This window comes from Mirounga angustirostris, unplaced genomic scaffold, assembly GCF_029215605.1.
Source record: "Mirounga angustirostris isolate CCGP_5_RB_7025 unplaced genomic scaffold, mMirAng1.0.hap1 SCAF_7, whole genome shotgun sequence".
In the NCBI taxonomy this organism is placed as follows: domain Eukaryota; kingdom Metazoa; phylum Chordata; class Mammalia; order Carnivora; family Phocidae; genus Mirounga; species Mirounga angustirostris.
Window position 1 is genome coordinate 44,868,988 of NW_026991715.1, and position 17,653 is coordinate 44,886,640.

Genomic DNA, 17,653 nt, shown 5'->3' on the forward strand with positions numbered 1-17,653 from the left:
TTATCTGGTTAATTCTCAAGATTAAGAATTTGGTTAAAAAATTCTGCTTAAAATTACTAAAATTATAAGCTGGAAGAAAGGAAACAAAAATCTTATCAAAGTTAGACTCTTAACAAAGTTAGACATGTGCACACAAACACAGAACAAATTCAAATGATGTTTTACCTGAATCCTATCAGAATAATTATCAAGAAGAAGAACTCCAGAACTTGTCACTTTCTTAGTTTCAACCATAGTTTTCAAATCAGCCAGTAGATTCATGTGTTTTGACATGTCTGTTGCAAGTACCTTAAAAGAGTATTTTAGTAAGTAACAAAGTTCAGAGGAAAAGTCCCCAGAATTTGCACATGAAAACATTAACACAGAACGTGAAAGAAATGGAGGAACACTATGGCATCTAACAGCAGTGAATGGGAATTCTGTACTATTCCTTCGGGCAGCCTCTTGGGCTTTGCTGTAGGTTTTCTGGAAGCCCAGATAAACATGTGCAATATACAGAAGGTTAGCACCCAGCAACCACTTTCGTGGTGAAGAAAGGGGATGAGATCCCCATAGATAAGAAATCAGCACATGTTCTGAAGTTTTTTTTGCTCCTTGGACTAGAAAGTGGTCCCTGAACTATGACCAAGTAATTCAACGTTGCTCACAGAATACTTCAGAAAATGGTTAATTTTCTGCTGTCCCAAGACAGATAATTCCTACCTTTGTAGGTACAAAGCTTAACACAGTAAGTTTCTGATAACCAGAGGCTTTCCTGTGTCTTGTAATTACCGTGAATAATATGCATAAAGAGAAGTCATGGATGTCTGTAAACAGCACCGTCTACCGACATAAATTTATTTTCCATTTCACAAGTGGAGAAAATCCATTTGAACTAACTGATTTTGTTACTCATTTTCCCTGCCTGCCACCAGACTGGAGAAGTTCAAAAATAAAACTAGAATGATGACGACAAGCTGTCACTATTCTGAACTCCAAACCGCTGGAAGGAGAAAACCTACTGGAGAACCTCATTGCACAGCATAGGCGGCTTCTTGAACGTAAGGGGGAGCGTGAAGTTTTGAAACACAGGGTTCCATTTACCGGATACTCATCTCATTCTTGCTCTTTTAAAAAAACCACTTGTATTACAACTTTCTTTTTTGCTTTTATCAGCTACTTACAATGTCAATGACCATCTTCCTTAATGATTGTCTTTGCTTTTTGGTCAAATTCTGGAAAATATCACAGTTTTCTTCCTGAAGCAACTTAAAGCCCACAGCCAAATGATGGTTCTCCAAGACAGAAGAATCATTGTACATCAAGGCAAGTTCGGAGTCTTGAAAGATAGAAAGGAGATAGAAGATAAGCAAAGCCACTTTTTCTGAGTTTATCTTGGTCTTCATATTCTGAGACAGTTTGGGTTTAAGAAACAATTTCCCCTCAACATCCCGTTAGCCTTACCATGACATGACACCACCCAGGAGAGAAAACACTAGTTAGTGTAACCGTGGAAAGGAGCACTGGAATCTTGGGGGTGAATTCTAATGCTACTGACATGCGACCAGTCATTTCAGTCTACGGTCCTCAGCTGCCGCTTTTCTAAAGTGGAAGAAGAGTTGGGCGGAATGTTCTTGAACCTCCCCTCCAGATGTGCCACAGGCAGCTCCATGGGCAGCAGAACATGGCATCATTTCTAACAGCTGTAACATTTCAACAGCATAAGGTGCACATTCCTGCTAACTGTGGACCACCTTCCCAACATTTCATAGAGTGTAAGGATCCTGTGATTTAGGATTATACTCAAGAACAGTCTGGAACAAATGAACAATATTAGATTTGTTCATCTGCTCTTACTCATTTTTTTCCATAGCACAGCTTTGGAAGTCGAAGTGTTACTCATTTTTTCCATGTTTTTTCCCGAGTACCATGGCCGTCGCTACATACAGATATATAGCCCTTCCCACCTGCATGCTCATGACTTCACAGAGACAGGTGTTCAGCTGCCTACATAACTCCACGGTGAAGATTTTGCTGCTCCCTTATGACTGCCCTGGACCTTTGTATTTTAGGCAGTAAGATCCTGCTCCTTTCCTGGTTCCTGTAAATAGTAGACCAACCCCATAAGGTAGTCATTAAAAAAAATTGGTGCTTTATTCTGTTTCCACTTAGGTCACTGTAAAGACCAAAAGCACATGTATTTGATCTTTTTTCCTGACTAATGCCTGGGAAATATATATTCATTTCTAAGAAACAAATACCCAATGCTACTCAATGACTATTTTAAAGGAACCAGGAAGGAAAAGAGAGGTTCAAGACATATTTCTATTGTGAAATCCTATGAATTTACCAGGACTATAGAAATAGGAATTTACACATCTAAATTTTTGCTCTCAAACTACAGGAACGGAGATGTTTAGAGTACCAAGGAGCAGGTATGTACGGTCTCTTTTGGGGGGATAAAACAATAGTGTTCACTCATTCATTCAGATAGTATCTGGTCAGGTCTGACTTTCAAATGGTCTCTGAAAGCTTCTAACTGTGAACATTTATCTATAGATGTTAAACATAGAAATAAAAAAATTAACACTATATAGGATCTTAGCCCCTGGTATTTTTGTTTCTACAGTAGAATCCTATTAAATAGATATATATTGGAAAGAAGGCAAATGTTTTCTGACTGGACAAATAATGCCCAATTCAACTTTTAGGGTTCTTGTAAGGGAATAAATATGCATATAGATAAGAGGCATTAATGCACCAACCTGACTCAGGCTTACAAAAACCCAGACAGGTTTATATACCTCATGAAGAAAAAAGAAAGAAAATAAGGCTGTGGAGCCTACAGAAGAACAAGGTGAGGATTGTTACTTTAAGGAAGAGGGTGATCTGTGGTATGGATGCTCTAACAACGAGTCTCAATTCTAATCAATGTAAAGATGGCCTTGCACACAGAGGGCAGTCCAAGAGTCCTGACAAAGCCTGCCTTGGAAAGCTGTTGGCTCCTGACATTTACTAAGAATCCAGACTGGCCAGAAAGGTGATGAAAAGATTCCTTACAAGTGGGTCTCCCCTGCCTCTCCAGTTTTGGGGCTGTTAACAAGAAGGTGGTGAAGACCACTGATTTTTAAATGAACGTGTGGCAGCATTTAAGCAACTGAATCTCAGGGTAGTCATTTAACTTTCTACTCTTTAGGGCTGAAGGCACGTGGACACATCTAAAGGAGGTAAGATTATGCATCTCCTGAGAAGTTTTTCTCCAAAGACACTACTGCAGCACTTCTATATAGAGTCCTTGAAGGTTCGGGAATCACCAGAAAGTTGCCTTCATACTTTGCTCTAAGGTACAGGAAGGTGGTGGTGGTGGGGGGGGGTGGGTGAGAAAATAGTTGATAGAACATTTCTGTTGAAACCCATTCATCCTCAAGGCCCAGTACAAGTTACCTCTTGCATGAAGCCCGTCCTGATTACCACAGGCAGAACTGCTCACTTTTTGCTATAAAGTCCTTTATAATTTGTACCACTGATTTGGCCCTGATCACATTCCACCTGACTTGTCATTATCTCTGTTCAAGTCTTAACAATCTCTTCCAAAGACCTCCCAACCCACTTAGAGACTTAAGACCCTATATAAAATGAAAAGTCATTCATGTAATGTGCATGGTTGTCTGGTTTCTCCAGCACTTCTGAACAAAATATTTCTCCTTGAAATAGGGAAGGGAAGTGGTAGTTTTAAGATCTAGTTGCCAAGGACAAAGGATTAAAACTGGCTCACTCCCTCAATTCATTAACGCCCTATGCCCGTAACCTGCCTTATTTTTCTCCATGGGACTAGTCCCATCTGATATTCACGTGTTACAGTTTATTCTCTTCCAGTGGAATGCAAGCTCTTCAAAGCCAGGCCATTACCTCATTCACCCATATATTCCTAATGCCTAGAACGTTGTTTGGCACAGAGTAGGCTCTCAGTATTTTTTTGTTGAATAAAATATCAATCTCTGTAGTATTTTATATAATCACATTTGATAAAAATGAATTTATCCTTATTATGAAAGTGTTAGATTTATGCAGAAAAATAACATTCTATATATAATCCACAGATACAGCTATGGAAAGCTTATTTTAAAATGAGACTAGAGAAATAAAACAGCGTGTATACTGGTAGCTAAATACAGCTCCACTTTAATATAGTGAAATGTCTCTGCTCTTGGAAATCAAAGCCATATGCTTTGAACACATGACCAATGTGAGTAAATCTTTTTCCCTAAAATTTAGGCATCCTTGCTATAAACAAAAATTACTTGTTTTCCAAGTAAAATGTAATACTATATATAGTCTGTACTTTTGACGGTACTTTATTGTTTCAGAAAATAATGCTGTGAAGTCAAATGCTTTTGTTATGACAAATACTCTCCAGCATGTTCTATTCAAAACTTTATGATTCCATTTACATTTTATGGGTTTATTTACATGTACTGTCCTTGAAAAAGACTGACGCAGCTCCCTACCCTGGAATTTCAACTTCTTAAAATCCTACTCGGATTCCCCCATTCCCCCAAATCACTTACAAAACTTAACCAACTCTGCAGTAGAAATGATGTCTCTGTGTCTCAAAACCCCTGGCATGTTTACCAAGAGTGTACGTATCATTAGTATCAAATCATTTGGAGCCTACAAGTGAAACAAAGCATGGGAATTGTTGTCCCACCAAGAAGCAGAGGAGGACCTGGACTGGGAAGCAGCCTGGTGAGCTCCAGAGCCCTTCTACCAGAGGTGGTCATGCCACCTCACTGTGCCTCTGGAGCCTCCTTAAAATAGGACAAGTGACCTCCCAACTATGGGTATGTAAATGTGATGATTACAAGTCTTTAGACTTCTCTATTATAAGAAACAGATTCAACCCTTGGCTTTGGACAAGTTGGCAGCACCAGCTCCAAGGTGAGAGTGCTAGTCTGAACCACTGAGGCTCAATCAATCCATGAAAAAAACCCAGAAAACATGCACTTAATGTCTATATATTAAAAAAAGGGGGGGGCTGCGGCAAACTAAAAATAATCACATAATTTTGATAGAGTATTTCAACAAAGCTATTTATTACAAGTTTACAAGTTATGAGAGAGACTCCTTTATAGAATGCGATGAAGTTCAAACTTACTTGTGTTACTGGTTACTTATTAACCTCTCCTGCGTCCTGAAATAAAATGCTTGCTGGCATGACCCCTAGTCAAAAGCTAACTAAGGCCTTGAATTCTCATAACGATCTGGGGCCCTGATCCACCCTGGGATACTTTCATGTACCAGCTGATGATGCTGATTCATCCTTGCAGGAATAACACAGCCTCCTCACACCCCACCCTGGAGAAAACATTAGGGATCCAAAGCTGCTTTGGGAACTGTTAACCTCCCAGTGTTGCTGAGGTCTCGGAGAAAGGAGATCATCCCACGATCACTGAATAACAAAGTATTTCCAGAAGTAGGATCAGTTACCCTTCCACCTCAGGCAGGTCATCAGCAAAATGACCTTAAAGAGGCCACTGTTACTGTATGTATTAGTGACCCCTAAATCTGTTCATCATCTATCTCAGAGGGTCTCAAACTTTGGAGGGCATCAGACTCATCTATGGACTGACGCCTTGCTACTTAAATTTCACACTCCATGGGTACCCTAATGCCTGCCAGAGTTCTCCAGTGCCAGCCTAAGCCCATTTGACCTTAGGGGGTCTACAAGAGAGAATACCAGAGCCAGTTCTCATTTTTCTTAAAAACATTATCAGAGTACTTGGAAACAGTGACTTTATTTTCCACTGTTTTAATCTGTTCTCTAATCTCTTAATTGTAATGCTACAATAAGAGAACAAAAGTACCGTAGGGAGTAGAATACAAAGATAACACACCAGTCTTTATTTTGGGTGTTAATTTAAAGAAAAAAACGCATATCTCTTTTTAAAGGCTGACATTAAAACAAAATTTTTATGTCTTTGTAAAATCTTGATATGCATGCATAAGAATCAAAATAAAAAATCGGGTCAGGCTAAGGAAAAGGACCAGCGTACAGCACACTGTACTATATTACCTCTCTGCCCTTCACAGAAGGAGAAGCTTAAGCACTTGATACTGTAAACTCAACCTTAAGCACTGATACTGTAAACTCATATAGTTGCATCTGATGTGTATGAATAGCTATGTGTTAATATTTAGTAATGCCTTGATGACTCTTGAAAGAGGCCCAGTATAGGTTCTCATAAGATAGCTGGAACATGAGATTTAGCCTCTCCAATCCTGGGTTAGGAAGTTCATAAACCAAACTTCTAAAATGTACTTGAGTAACCACACCTCTCAGGAAATTCATGACCTTCCCAACCCTCCTATGTATAAAATGAGTCACAGAGGTGCATTTTGTTATAGAGTAGTCTAGAGGCAATTGAGATATAAAAAATAGACGTAAATAATCTTAAAGATCTGAGTTAAATCTCTCAAAATGAGGCTACATTTAAATTGCCTCTTTAAATCTGGCTACAGCAAAGTATAGGGAATAAAAGGGGAATGAAAAGACGCCACAGAGTTCGACTTCTGTAGTCACAAGAAGGCTGTTAATCCACAATCTCACAGCAAAAAAGGGGCAGATTTTTAATAGATGTAAGAAATTCTCTAACAACTTTGCATTTTTTTTGTATATAAATGTGAATTTATAACACTGATATAGCACGGTGGGAGGAAATTAAATACTACTACATTTAAATCATTTACCAATTAACTTCAAGTATCAAAAGAATAGAAATTTTGTAAAACTGAAACCTCTTTGCAAAGGCATAGCTCAAATATTGCCTAAACATTCCCTACAGAGGTTTTCTATGAAGCCGTGTGTCAGAGATGCCCCATATTAAACAGTCTCTATCACTCCTCATATGTCCAAATTCAGTGATGCCTTTTTTTTTTAAATAAAGATTTTATTTATTTATTTGAGAGAGAGAGAGAGGGAGAGAGAGAGAGAGCAGGCAAGCATGTGCATGAGCAGAGGCTGGGGGTCTGGGGGGTGAGAGAGAAGCTGACTCCTCACTGAGCAGGGAGCCTGGAGCTCAATCTCAGGACCCTGCAATCATGACCTGAGCTGAAGGCAGACGCATAACCGACTGAGCCACCCAGGCGTCCCAAGGGCTGACTTCTTATTTGATGAAATGTCATGGGTTCGAGAAAAAATTTAATGGTTAAAAATATTTAAATAAAAGAGAAATCAAAAGAGATAAAAAGTCAAAGAGATGTTCTTACTGCCCTCAACAGAAGATGTAAAAAGGAAAGAACAGAGCTGGGCATGGTGGTGTATGAGGAAAGAGTAATCACAGCCTCTGAAGAGGATGAAATGACAACCTAAATAAAGTGAGGAAGGTCTAATTTTTCCTGTTTTTACTTCAAACTTTAGGGACAATATAACTATCTAAATCTTTCTGCAAACTTTCACTTTTGATTACCCTTGTCTACTAACATATTATTTCTAGAGAAGTACTGGAATGCATGTTTTTCAAACAACATAAGCCTCATGGGATAGAATGATAATTTTCAGAGCTAGGTTACATTAATACACACTATCAATAAAATGCACATTTACACATCCCAAAAGAACATTATGGCCCTGGAAACATCCCAAGTTTATAAACAAGCTCAGTCATTCTAAAACATACAAAGGAAAAATTTTTTCTGCAAAAACAAACCACTCACTTGTATTGATCAGAAACTGATTTGACACACCGGGATGATCTACATCATGTATTGCACTAGCAAAAATTGCTGCAAGAATCTCCAAATCTGTAAACACAGCCTATAAAATCAGACAAGACAGATAACATTATTATTCTGTAATAATATAATGGAAGATATATACAAATGCGAAATTACTTCCTAGAATTTGCTGGAAAACAGAATGAAGCTTCAAAATATTTAATAGATTATTTTAAAAGTATTCAAGATGTTTAAGGATGTCCTGAAAATGTACATAAAATTAATGACATGAGCAATTATTTTCTTTCATTCAAACAGGGACTCTCAATCTCAGCAGAACTGACAATTGGGGCCAGATTATTCTGTTGTGGGAGGCTATCCTGTGCTCTGTAGTATCAGGATCCCTGGCCTGAAGCATGAGATGTCAGAAGCATCTATCTCCAAGTTGTGACAGACAACAAGGTCTCCACATATTGTCAAATGTCCCTGGGGGGGGGGGGTCAGGGCAGGAGGAATAGGGAGGAACCATCCCCAGTAGAGAACCATTTACTCAGATGATGAGGTATTAACACAATTTTATGATGAAAACAATCTGAACTATAAAATATATCAGCAAAAGAGAATCTTTCCCCTAAATGATTAAGGAAATCAAATTGTCTTAATAAACATTTAATGGAACAACTTCTTAACATCTGGTAGGCTTAAAGATGTGTTTCTTTCTGAAAAATTCCATGAAAAATATCAAAGCATTGTCTCTATTTTATAAATATCATCTGTTGAATTATAAATGTAAAAGGCATCAGGCTAAATTCCAAAAAAACTAAGTGAAACTGAATAAGCCAGATGTACCTTATGGAATGTCCACTAGGTCATTTCAAAGAAGCAGTATCATGAACAGATGAATCCCTAAATCTTTGATCAACTTTCACAGGCAAAATTCATCAAAGACTGAACTGTTTATTAATCACAACATTTTTTCCCTATAACTCAACATACTTCCCATGAAGCCATTAATTTTCTGCCCCATACACCGTTCAGTATAGAAGTTTAAGAGATGTTTATGAGTAGCGGGTTAGTGGTCTCAAAGTTTTAGAAACCAGATTTACCTCCAAAGCAGGTGTAGATAACAGCACATGTGTTGACTGGACTACATCTGCAGCATGAATATTGTTGTGGTAGGCCACGTCAGCATGATAATGGTCTTCCAGGGTCATAAGGTATGTAATTAAAGTGTCTACTGGAATTTTAAATGTTTTTAATAAATCCCGTTCCTGTAGGAAAGGAAATCCTCTTAACATTTTGTTTTCACATAAAAATATTTTCCATAGAGTGTGTTAACAGAAAAATCACACCAGTGTCACCTATGGATAACCCAGAAACAGAAATAGCATTCTTGCAGTGTCTAGTGAGGAAAATGGAACCCTTTGAGAATATCCAGGGGCTCTGGGGACAAAGCCAGGGTAGGGCTGTCCTTCTGGGGCCTCACGTGCTTTCCTCAAGAGGTATGGTGTCGGGAATAAGCTGCCAACTGTCAAAGTGTCTGTGTCTGATAATCATGAAGGCAGCTTCAGCCCAGTACCGCTGACTTAGCTAATGGATCACACCAGTTGGAACTCAACATTTTCTCTAGGGTTGGAACATGCCATGCTAGTCCCATGTTGTCTACAGCCTCAACTCCTCATTTATATTCTAATCCTGAGCTGGGGCAAAAGCTCAACAGAATGGGAAACTGACATGGTGAAGAGAGCAGTACAAGAAAGAGCAATTGAAGAAATTATATTCTAAGGTTAGTCAGCAAGGGGCTTATTCTTTTTTTAGTTAGTACTCTACTCTATGCAAATCAGGTCATGTAGATAATTTTTAAACTCTTGTTTTAATGAATTGCTTTAATTTTCCCACATGACTTCTTGGAATGGAAAAAATAACAAAATTGGTTTAGTTGTCTTTGACCCATACTCCATACTTTGTTATCATTTGTCCCTTGGTAAAGGGGCAAATGAGAAAAAAAGCATCAAAATAAGCAAAAGAGAGTGAATAGTAAAGAAGATAAAACACAAGCACATTTCACAGACTAGACATTATGTCACCCAATAAAGGAAAGGTGATAGAACTTAACCACATTACCTGAAAAATAGTATGCATGATAACAGTCAAAGGCCGGTTACCAGACAGCTCTGCTATTCTGAAAACATGAAGACCCCATTTATTCACATCTTCTAGTTCCTGGGGTTACAGAAAGATTGAAAAAATTAGGAAGCAGAAGTAGAATATAAATCAATTAACACATTCATTTAAATGTTACCTTAATAAAAAGAGTGTTAGGTTTAAAAAAAAAAAGATTCATTTTAAATGTAATGGACGCACCCCATAAATACAGGCAAACTTCTAGGTAAACCCACTTAAATGTACTGAAAACTGAATAGTATGCTTTAACCTAACGCCTTCGACAATACAATGTAGTTATATACTTTGACTATCAATTTCAAAGCATTTCTTCAATAGATAAAATCTATTCATAAAACCTTAACTATTCTTCTGAAACCCAAAAGATATCAAATATTTCTAACTCTTGAAGGTAAAACAAGCAAATGGAGATGTAAAAAAGCAACAAACACATACACCAAACCACCTAAGTCCACATATTAATAACACCCAAATAATTTGTAAAGAGCTTTATAAAGTACTTTGCCACCTTTCAAAAAAAAAGGACCCCACAAATTAATGAATTAGTCCTTCTACTTAAAAGAGAAAGAATCAAAACTCATTAAAAGGCATCCCAACATATTATAATCATGATCCTTAAAATCATCTTACCTTGGCAAGGACATCCTCTTGTTCAGTTTTAACCCCAAATCTTGGGATGCTTGAATTCGTCAAACTGGAGCTGTGCATCAACTTCTTGACCCCACTGATCTGAGACATTGGTCTTTTCTTTTTCTCCTTTTCCTTCTGAGTTGGAGAAGGAATTTCCACTTCATGTTGCTTATCTGAAGAAATTTAGAAAAGGTTCTACATTTACTGTGAAGTCTACCTGAGTTGTTATTTTTTAATCATAACGTCCATAGTTGGACAGGTTTTAATTAATCATGATATGTTCCAGAATATGTTTCTAAGAAACACTTCTTTTAGAGAAGTTGAGTATTTACAATTTGATATGGGCCTACTATGATACCCTCCAACACAAAATTGAACAAATAAATCCCACTGCAAAATAATTAACATCAAATGTATTCAGTGGTTACTACTTGGATGGAATGCTGTAATAAAATTTTTTTGCAAGACTTATGATAGACTTGGAAAAAGCAAAACGTATTGGTTATTTCCACCATTCATCAACTCTGTCCTTGTTTGAAATTCACTTAGTGGCTTGGAAACTGCTCTTGCCACCTAAGGATTCCAGTTTTAATACCTATTTTGAAAAGGAAGGAACTTCATACACAAATATAAAAACAGCACTGGGTGAACCTAAAGGCTTACTGAAATGGGTCATAATGTAAGAATACAAACAGTATATTTGAATGACTTACATTGTTTCTGCTATTTTATATTTTCTGTGCTATAGTGAAATAATGGTTATGATGTAACAAGGGGAGCACAGGAAATTTCCAGTATCATCTGATAAGTAACTGTCAGATTCGTTGTTTTCAAATAAAAGACATTAGATGCCTCAGTGTTTTCATCAACTATTTCAAGGCAGTGAGCTCCTCTAACTCATCCTTGCACATAGCGTGTGTTCAATAAATGTTTCTTTAGTGAGAGTGCTAATTAAGAGATTACAGCAATTTTGAAAATAAATTCAAATCAAGGATATGTTCACATTATTGACTTTCACTAAATGAATTTTCTTCCCGTGGATGGGGGGTGGGGTGGTGTCCCAGTATACCACCCTGTCAGCTATTATTATCAGCAAGCTCTTCTTTAGTTGTATTATATCTGCCTCATCAGTCTACCAGGCTTGGTGTTCATTAGACTATAACTCATTATGGCAGGGACCATTTCTAATTTATCATTAACAAATGCCCAGCAATGTCTGGAATTTAACAAGCATTTGTTGAATGCATGCATAGATCTCTCTGTAAAACACATTTTATGGTTTAGTGCTTTGGAAAAACTGGCAACCTACAACTTGAATCCATAGAATCCCTGAAGTCCTGAATAAAACTAAAAGATAAAAAAATGTATTTTGTCATCTTAGATTCCAAAGCTTAGAGGTTTAGATACTCAAATTATTAATAGGATGAATGAAAACAAATGGAATCCTAATACTCGTTTGGTTTCCAAAATGAGTTGGTGCCCCAATCCACCTCCAAAAACAAACAACTCAAAAGAAAACTTTAAAATTGCATTTAAATTATTATTCTCACCTAAGAATGTGTTTGATATATACTCTGACACTTGATTTCCAGACCGACTCATTTCAGAGAGATGGGTGAGCTCCCGATTAAGCATCCTTTTAAACTGAAAAACAGAAAAACAAAATGAAGTAACATAAGAGGAAAATGTAATTGAGGTAACATGAGCATACTGTAAGCTAGAGAAAACATGCCCAAGAATTTTTAAATTGTCCTGACAGTTTAGATCAGTGAAATCCAATAGAACTTTCTATAATGTTGGAAAGTTCTAGAATCTGAGCTGTCCATTAGTGTTGCCACTAGTCACATGTGGCTCTCAAGCACTTGAAATATGGCTAGTGAAAACGAGCTGAATTTTGAATTTTATTTCATTTTAATTTAAATTTAAATAGCCACATGCAGCACAGATTTAGATACTCAAGGACATTAATTAAGGGGGAAAAAGGAATAAAAAATTAAGGTGCATTATTAGTATTTAGAGAAGGAAAAATCCTAATTTATTGGCACACATATGTGCTGCCACATAATAGAACACGATTTATCAATTAATTTGTCATTTGCAGAAACTAATATGTATACTGGTTAGAGGTTGAAATGTTGTCTTTTACCCCAAAGCAAAAGTGAATAGATTTGAGTATTCTTTCAGAACTATAGAGAAGTAAAATATTTGAACAGATACTATATACTCTTTCCTTTTAAAGTTTTTCCACGTAGAAGGTATAAGATTTTTTGATTCTCAGCATCTGTGGGATTTACCAAGCCATTTCTCTAAAGCCATATAAATACAAAATAGATCAATTTTCAACACTCAACTTCCTTACTTCACAATTTATTTTACTGATGCCATGGTGCCTATTTTATCCTAAGAAACAATGGAATTGGGGCGCCTGGGTGGCTCAATCATTAAGCGTCTGCCTTCGGCTCAGGTCATGATCCCAGGGTCCTGAGATAGGCTCCCTGCTCAGCAGGAAGCCTGCTTCTCCCTCTCCCACTCCCCCTGCTTGTGTTCCTTCTCTCACTGTCTCTCTCTGTCAAAAAATAAATAAAATCTTAAAAAAAAAATGGAATTAACTTATAACCATCACATGGCATTACCCAAATCCAAGATTCTCCAGGACTTTATGCTTTTCCATCTATCAGCTGTTTGTTACTATGTTTTCTTTTGATTCCCAAAATAGCCCAGATGGCCTTTTAACTTAAGTATGCTTTAATATTTCTCTTAATATACAGAAACAATAATTTTTCTATTACATAGATTACTATTAGATACTTGATCAAAAAGGTCAAACACATTTTACTCTAATGTTCAGTAGCCTTTAGAATTTGATATTTCACCATAAATTCTCATTTGAGTCTGGGGAAAAGAGAGTAGTGAATTTACCATTTAGTAATGTTTGAAATGTAATTCTAACTCAGTATTTAGTTTATTAGAATTTTCAGAAAAAATCTTGCTTCTCTGGATAATTCATACCAAGGTGTCCTCATTCAAGATGATTTGGCAAATCACTTCTAAAGGCAATCTTATTGACCATTTAGATTAGGTACAGGAATTTATCACAAAAGTACTGAGGGAGATCAATAAAAACATTTCAACAAATTGCTGGGTGTGAGAAATGTGTATTAGCATTCTCTTGTAGCCAAAACTGAAGAACTGGCCATAACCAGTATTAATTTTTCTGGTTGTTAATTTATAGGTCTAGGGAGTTTATTCTTGAACTCAGGAACATAAAGTTCATTTTTTTTGGTTCATGTATTTTTTTCAATTAACTTTTCTCTGATTATAAAGTGCACACATGATAGAGAAAATCTAAAAAGCTATATAGAAAAATTAGAAATCGTGTATATCCCCATTGTTCAGAGATAACCACAGATAATTACCTATATTTCCATCTATGTCTTTTTTCCCAACATTTACTTGTACGTATTTTAAATTGGCATCATGCAGTATACAAAACATAGGCTGCTGCTTGTTTCCACTCAGCATTATACATTATGATCTGCTGTGAAAAATCTGGGCCTCCTAAGAATATTCATGAAGACATTTGTAATAGTATTCAAAACATTTTCTGTCCATTTTTCATAAAGTTATATTGAGTTAAGTTATAAGCTATTAACTAATTAAATGAGCTAATAGAAAGTATCTTGTTTTCTGCCTGGCACATAGCAGGTGCTTAACACTGAGTTCCTTCTATCTCCCAGTTCCCTGGGCCTTTTATAGTGATAGCTGATTTTTATCATTGCAGGACAAACAGATGGAAGATCTGACTAGTTATGCCCACAAAAAAATACATATATAAACATCTAGCTCCCCTACCCATTCTAAAAAGTAATTTAGGATATTATTCACATAGGAGATGATAACCATGCTTCAAAAATATAACAAAAAATACAATGAGCAAAGCCCAAAGGTAAGTAAATCCTTGCTTAACAAATGAAGTTTACTCTTGGAAAAATCTATTCTTTAGGCAAAACAAAATCAAAAGAGACTCTGCTAAACATTTAAAACATATACTGAGTGAATATCTCTTTGACCTGTAAATGTGCTATGAATTACAAGTTGCCAGTAAGAACAGCCTGCTCATGACAAAGTGTGTTTTGGGGAGGGGTGGGCATGCTAGGCAGGGCTTTCAGCCACTCCTAGCCCTTCTTCAGTCTATACAGCAGCTGCTGTCCACCTGCCCTCCATGCATTTCTCTCCATGTAACTAAAAAATGATGTAAGCTAGGGGGTAGGGGAGGGTGCAACTGGAAAAGTTAGATAGGGACCCAGTTTTTCCATAAAACTACCTTCTAAATTGGAAGCAACCTAGTATGAGGAATATGTTGCCATATGCTCAGCAGAAAAAATTACATGGTACCTGCAGATACGCAACACAAATTACTGGATTCTCTGGAATAATATAAATAATGAATTGTAATTTTCCTGGCAGTTCGTTTATATAATCCCTCGAAATAGCCAGTCAATAGAGATAACTAAGGCAAAAAAAGCCAGTGCAAGGAAATCTATTCTACAGACTGATAAATTACAGGTTGCATATGCACTGACTGTTTCTGCGCATATACATCTATTCCCAGGCTATGCTTATGCTGTTCAAAACCCAGAAGTGTGGGGCAGAGAAACCCTTCAGCGCACACCTATATCCCTGCCAAGGTTAAGGTTTGTCAGGTGCTCTAAGGAAGGCAACATTTCCTCTTAACATGATTAGAAGAGACAGTATTTTCAGCAGTCCTCTTTCTTCCCAAGGGAAAGGCTGTGGGAGATTTCTTAAAGACAATTTTCAGAGTCAATTAAGTTATAACATAAGAGCATTTTCTAAAAGGAGTTAAAATTGCTTCCCTTTTTTGCTGTTGATATAAAACTTTCAGGGAAACTAAATTAATAACCACAAAGATTACCATCAGGGCTTTCTCAACTTGTCTTACAGTACGATTTTGGAGTATAGAGCTGGCTGTACTAAAGAACAAGACATGAAACAATTCAACAATCATTTTAAAATGTAAGTGGAATTTCTCTCATTTAAGATGACTACATACCATTTATTAGGATAACTACAAAAAATTATCCTGAGAGGAAAATGATTAGAAAAGGTAATAAAATGTGTTTTTCCTAGAACATTGCTACAGTCCTCAATTTATAGATAATTTAGATATTTTAAAAAGTGACCTCTAAATATTTTCTGTTGATGAGTTATTCTGATTGCTTTTGGTCTAAACAGTATGAAATAATAGATGGAATTACTGTTCCAACAATGAAAAAAAGAGGAAGATTTAAGTGAGTGCTTTCAAATCCTTTGTTCTCATCATGCATCAGAATGTCTGCATGCAGCATGTAAAGCATAAAGAAAAGTGAAAATGCAGTTGAAATAAATTCTGTATTTTGCTTTTTAAACTCCCATTTTCCAATTTATGTTCTACATTTAAGACTGTTGAGGAAGCAAAATTTAATAATAAAATAAAGTTAGAGTATTCTTAAATACAATCCCTGTACGCCAATGTCCTGGGTACATTTTATATTCTCCTAGTATATAATTAAGAAGGTGGTAAAGGTCAAACATTAAGAAAATCCTTACCCTGCCCCACCCCTGACCCCAGCCAATATTCTGCTAAAAATCATTTGAATATGCTGCATTGTGATATATTACAAGTTTGGTAGATATCAGCATTAAAAGCTAAAATAAATACTGCATTGGCTGTATAAAAATAAATCTGTCAAAATGCAAAACACTAAATATATTTATATTTGTCCTTCTTAGGTGTTTTTAGCAGTATACTATTAAGACATAAACAAGGCTGGCCAGCAACAATTTTCCTCAAAAATAAAAGCTCTACAATTCCTTATTTAGATTCTTGGAAGTATTATTCATAATCATAATACAAATATGAAGCCCTTCAAAAACATATAAAAAGTGAGCGGTCTAAAAGCTAAGAGATGAATTCTAGGGAGATTATGGGATTTTCCTTTATTACTTACTATACTTTTCTGTACTAAAAAAATTTTTTTAAGCAAAAAATGGCTAACAAAATTCAAATAATGGAAGTCTGTATATTTCAAAAACAATTAAAAAGATTTGGGCCATCCATTAACTTAAAACAAAGTGGGGAATCATGACTCCTTGGACAACTAAAACTGAAATAAGTTTTCTTAGAATGTGAGAAAATCTCACAGCAAAGAGGGTATTTTCCTCTACAAAGAAAATGAAAAATATTTCAGTCTGCGAGCCCTTAAAGTAATGGGAAAGGATTCTTAAAAATTATGTTTTTGAATGGCTCAAATGTTCAAGAATAGATTTCAAGTTCTGAAGTGATGCTTCATTTAGGACTGAAGAAGGTTTCTCTACCTCCTGTTTCTGTTACGGAGATCAGATTGCCAGGCTAGCATTACCAGGAGGCATGCAAGAGGCTTGCCAAGCGGAACAGAATCTTAGTAAATTCAGTGAATTACTTCATTTCCTGGGATTAACAAAAGTAGCAGTATCAGATGAACTTACATATTTCTTTCAGTTTTACAAACAGATAATCAGGTTTTCATTTTAATAATATATCACTTAGTCAAGTAATGTCAATTTTTAATGTCATCTAGAGCTTTATATCCAAAGATGAAAAAAAATACCCATCAGGTTAAAGTGATATAGATTTTTAGAGTCACAAATTAATTTTCATAAACTTTAAAAGGTGCTACATATGAACTGGAACCCATACATCAGTGCAAGTAATTGGGCCCAATAATTTATTTCCAATGATTTTGTTTGATTACCTTGATATTAAAAAGCACAACTCAAATCTATACCCTATGACAAAAAGAACCACTGCACATTAAAAAGCTATTTTAACAATGCAAACTACAACTAATAAAAGTTATAAATTTTCTCCTTATCTTGACCACTAAAAACACATATTTCCTCTGCAGTTCACATCTAAGGAAAAAATAAAAGACTGCTTACAAAGGTTGACTCCATTGTAATTTATTAAAACTATCAGTTATGTAATCAGAACAATTAGGAGCTAAATAAATCTTACCTTAATGTAGCCCCAAGACACTGACAGTAAATAGTTTGCTTCAGGCATTTTTGATTGATTATATAAAGAGACCCCAAAAGCTTGATACTTTTA

At 36.1% G+C, this 17,653-nt stretch overlaps 1 protein-coding gene across 5 annotated transcripts in view; it reads right to left on the minus strand.

Moving 5' to 3' along the window:
- The window catches only part of PDE4D (phosphodiesterase 4D), a 745,734-nt gene that overhangs the window by 6,079 nt on the left and 722,002 nt on the right, over nucleotides 1-17,653 (minus strand). For all 5 annotated transcript variants that reach the window (XM_045895259.3, XM_045895271.3, XM_054512125.2 and 2 more), the window contains 7 exons: nucleotides 12,057-12,150; nucleotides 10,507-10,679; nucleotides 9,817-9,915; nucleotides 8,799-8,963; nucleotides 7,693-7,792; nucleotides 1,164-1,318; nucleotides 166-288 (listed from right to left, as the gene is read on the minus strand). In XM_045895259.3, coding sequence (XP_045751215.1) covers nucleotides 166-288; nucleotides 1,164-1,318; nucleotides 7,693-7,792; nucleotides 8,799-8,963; nucleotides 9,817-9,915; nucleotides 10,507-10,679; nucleotides 12,057-12,150 — 909 coding nt within the window. The remainder of the gene's footprint in view (nucleotides 1-165; nucleotides 289-1,163; nucleotides 1,319-7,692; nucleotides 7,793-8,798; nucleotides 8,964-9,816; nucleotides 9,916-10,506; nucleotides 10,680-12,056; nucleotides 12,151-17,653) is intronic.